Consider the following 4,262-nt stretch of genomic DNA (forward strand, 5'->3'; position numbering starts at 1 on the left):
AACTTTTCGTGACAGAAAATTTTCAAACTTGTATTTATTGAATATTTGGAAACCCCCCATTTTTCTCGGAATCCGAAACACGGATTCCGAAAAAAAAACGGAACCTGGAATACGTAATCCGGACAACTGTGATTCAGATAGAATCCCAACTTTACATCATTCAGGATCATATGAGTTCAACATTCGAACTGACTCACCCAATGATTTCTTTTATTATTACACATCCATTAAAGTTGTCTCGTCATTTCTGTTTGCGGTTCTTTTTTCCAGCCTTATCAATTTTTATCTATAAGAAACGTCGCCTCCTTTCCTCTTCCGTATCAGAATCTAGAATGAATATTTTACTTTTTGTGTTACTTCTTGGCATCGTCTCTGCGGATCCCCAAATTATATGGCTCAGTCGACAGAGTGGTACAAATTCACCAAATAATGTTAACGTAGAAGTGAGTTCATTTTATAGGAAATTCGGACATCTATTTGAATTTTGTTTTTAGGTGGGAGGAAATCTTTACTTGGCTTCTAATGACGATTCTGCACAGTTACAAAAGATAACCATTACCATAGGCACCACTACGTTAAGGTAAGATATACATGTCTCGACTAGATTCAACGAATTCGGAATTGTAGAAATTGGAAAAATGTCAGATTTTTTGAAAAAAAATTAACTCTTTAGACTGGATCAGCTGAGTGATGGGAAGAGTTTGAAAATCCTTTCAAATCAACTGACTATCCGGTCGGATCTTCTCGACGCTACTGCTAGAAAACTCACTGGATATTTATATGTTACAACTGCAACTCAAGCAAACGGTACTGATTTCCCTTGAGTATATTGATATACCGTGAAACCTGTATTAGAAGGGCCTCTGTAATAGAACGGCCCTTCTAATAGAAGGGCCCCTTTCACAGAAGGGCTCCTCTAATAGAATTTCCCTCCGAGAGAGGCTCGGAAAAATACAAGCGCCCCCTGTAAAAAATTCCTTTCAATATGTGCTTTGAAATTCAAAACTTCCGTACGTTTCCAGTGAAAAACATTCCGAGAATTCCACAATTTGATAGAAAGTTGTTAATATTTTTTGGTTTTTTAAAAAATTTTTTCACTTTTTGTGAAACTGATAGCCCTTAATAATTTTGATCAAAAATTAGTAAAATTTTTCGATAAAAAAATTGGAACAAGAAGCTCTAATTGAAGGGCCGGCCCTTCTAATACAGGTTTTACGGTAACTTTTTTTTCAGATAATACATTCGATGTGAAAGTGGTGAATGGAGCGCAAAAATTGAATCGAAATGGGGACAGTACTACTACAGTAATCCTCAATACCCAATACAAAGACGATTTCCCTTCGTTTTTTGCTCCAGAGAAAACCACTTATGTAACGGAGGTTCAGCAATTTAGAGTGAGTCATATTTATGAGTAAGCTTTCCATTTCGGGCAAATCTCACCCGCTCCCACGGTGTTTCATGAAGCCTGGCCGGAAAACGCGCCCCAGCTAACTGACAGGCCAGAGGAAAATCTATATTTTGAAGTGGACGCAGATTTCATCTATTTATTTGTGAATAAACCAAATCTATGCGCAATTTTTTCGCTCATCGTTTAAAACTTTGATAGTCAGCCAACGAAGTTCCGCAGCGAATTTAGCGAGGTTTCGAGGTTCGCTGGGGCGCGTTTTTCGGCAAGGCTCCCTGAAACAGCGTGCAGTTGAAACGCCCGAATCAAATTCGCTCGTCAAAAAAGTGCGTTACGCGTGCAATCACCGTCACGCACTATTACGGATCAGGTGAATAGGGCTGGTGGCGGGCGACCTGTTACCGTATCGAGTGATGGGTGTTTCGGACGCACTGGCCGAGTTGGAAAGCTTATTTCTGCGTTTAATAAAAGCTTTCAGAGCAACCCAATAAACTTCCACTATGGAATTCCTGGAGATAATTGGAAAACTTTCACTGGCAATCAATTTTTCGAGAATCCACAGCCATTTGACTTCTATGATGATCATGGACGCCCCCACACAAACATGATATTCTTTGACTCGGTAGAACCGATGCAAATCAATCTTCCGTATTGGTACATAACCGCTGGTGGACCATTCAGTTTGAATATGGATAGTTCGTTTAGTAAGTTCATTTTATCAATTTTGAATGTCTCATTTTTGTTTGCAGACGACGAACAAATTCACAACACCACCTCAGCCAACACAACCGGAGTATACATCTTGAATGACGTTTGGAGGAATCCAACTGTGAATTTCGCCACGGATCCTACTAGAAAGGGATATTCGGGTGTCTTGGTAACTGACTAATTATAAAAATGGTGATATAACTGACATTCTGTTTTCAGACGTACGTTGATCTGGATTACTCTGCTTGCATAATTTTTAACAACGTTATCAAGGGTGACTCAAATTACAACCTGTGTTTTGGGGCTGACAACAAAATAGTTCATGAACGGCTTTCCTCTAATTTGGTCTCAAAATCACTCGTTGTCAATGCCACCGCAGGAAACCCGGGAACACTGTATTTCCAATATTTCGTATTTAGTAAGTTAGAGATCATGAAACTTTTCGTATTCGAATTTTCAGCCGGAGAATTATATCCAATCACCTCGAGTACACAGCCGCCGCCGTCTACAACTGTAACCACTACTACTGCCATAGCCACCACAACTGGTTCAGCTGGAAACAACGACGCTTTCTTTTTGATTTTGGCTGCTGCATTCTGGAAATATCTACTGTAAAGCGATTTCTTATCTATTATACAATTGATTCTCATTGACGACATATTCATGAAAGTTGAAGTTTTTTATGACACACTTGGAGAGGTAATCAGTCTGAATTCATCATTGTGGTTGCTCTGAAATAATTAATTTCAAAAAGGTTAAAGTTGTAGGGACTTTTTGAAAATCAGGTCATGACTTTAAAAATTCAAAAAAAAGTTGCGAAAAAATTCTTTAAAATTAGGTCATGACCTACAAAAATCCAATAATTAGGTCGTTACTTTAAAAAAATTTAATGAGCATTCAAAAAGTAGGTCATGACAGAAAATATTTTTAAAGAATTCAAAAAGTAGGTCATGACAGAAAATATTTTTAAAGAATTCAAAAAGTAGGTCATGACAGAAAATATTTTTAAAGAATTCAAAAAGTAGGTCATGACAGAAAATATTTTTAAAGAATTCAAAAAGTAGGTCATGACAGAAAATATTTTTAAAGAATTCAAAAAGTAGGTCATGACTGAAAATATTTTTAAACTCAGGTTATGACCTAGAAATGAAAATCCATAATCTTAGGTCGTGACCTAAAAAATTCAAACAAAATTATTTCATGACTAGAACATTTCAAAAGTTATTTCTTGGACTAGAAAATTCAAAAAACTGGGTCACCTGACCTGAAAAATTAGAAAAAAACATTTGATCGTGACCTTGAAGCTTTTAAATTTTAGGTCCGACCTAAAATTTTAAAAAATTAGCTAAATAAATTATTCGTTCATTTGCGCCCCTCGAGAATTTGAGCTCAAAAAATGATGAAACAGGTTCAAAACTTTTCAAAAAACTTCCTTAAAATCAGATCTATTTAAAAAACAACATTGTAGGTGTGTTATGAAACTAGTAATGCTGATAGAATTACATCTGACACTATATTGATACTGTAGATTGTTCATTTGCCAGAAGTGTCCAGAATCTTCGAAATCCTATCATTCTTTTCTTTTGATCCTATCTTTAGGAACCAGAAAATCTAGTTCAGGAGCAATACTTCCAACACTAATACAAACTTAATGCCATTACAATGGTGATATGGTTCTTGTTCTTCTTTCGGATGTTACGTGGTAACAACAGTAGACTGACCTGATTCGCAATGTGAGGAATCAAAAGAGGAAAAACTAAACAGGATGACATAACCAAACGGGTAAAGTGGCTAAATTATATTATGCATACTCTCAGTTCCAGACGGAACGGGATTCTGAATGACGGTATAAAAGAAGCGGGTGAGGATTTTCAAGTCCATCAGTTCCCGTGGTTTCTGATTCCTTTTCTGATTCCTTTTTACTTCAGATGACGTGGCAATAATTAAAACGTCTTCGTCTTCTTCTTATACTTCTTTTGACCATCCAACAATAAATATTTACAACCTCCTTGTTTTCCGTTCCTTCCTATAAAAGATTCAGTATCCCCATCTTCAGAACCAAAATGCTTCGCTTTACTCTCCTCTCCATCTTCATAGCATCCTCATCTGCCTTCCTCTTCCCAATGGCTGGAGGTGGCGGAGGCGGTGG

At 37.0% G+C, this 4,262-nt stretch overlaps 2 protein-coding genes across 2 annotated transcripts in view; both read left to right on the forward strand.

Annotated features, from left to right (window-relative positions):
- Positions 1–332: 332 nt before the first annotated feature.
- Positions 333–2,728, forward strand: Cbr-tag-244 (the record flags this gene model as incomplete). Its single annotated transcript, XM_045243680.1, has 7 exons — positions 333–443; positions 495–580; positions 674–807; positions 1,234–1,394; positions 1,884–2,109; positions 2,155–2,282; positions 2,333–2,728. 7 exons carry the CDS (start codon positions 333–335, stop codon positions 2,726–2,728), a joined length of 1,242 nt encoding a protein of 413 aa, XP_045092872.1.
- Positions 2,729–4,176: 1,448 nt separating this feature from the next.
- The window catches only part of Cbr-grl-22, a gene marked incomplete at both ends in the record, with an annotated part of 964 nt that continues 878 nt past the window's right edge, over positions 4,177–4,262 (forward strand). Inside the window, one exon of the mRNA XM_002641216.2 lies at positions 4,177–4,246. Coding sequence (XP_002641262.2) covers positions 4,177–4,246 — 70 coding nt within the window. The remainder of the gene's footprint in view (positions 4,247–4,262) is intronic.

Source organism: Caenorhabditis briggsae (assembly GCF_000004555.2).
Source record: "Caenorhabditis briggsae complete genome, chrIII, whole genome shotgun sequence".
In the NCBI taxonomy this organism is placed as follows: domain Eukaryota; kingdom Metazoa; phylum Nematoda; class Chromadorea; order Rhabditida; family Rhabditidae; genus Caenorhabditis; species Caenorhabditis briggsae.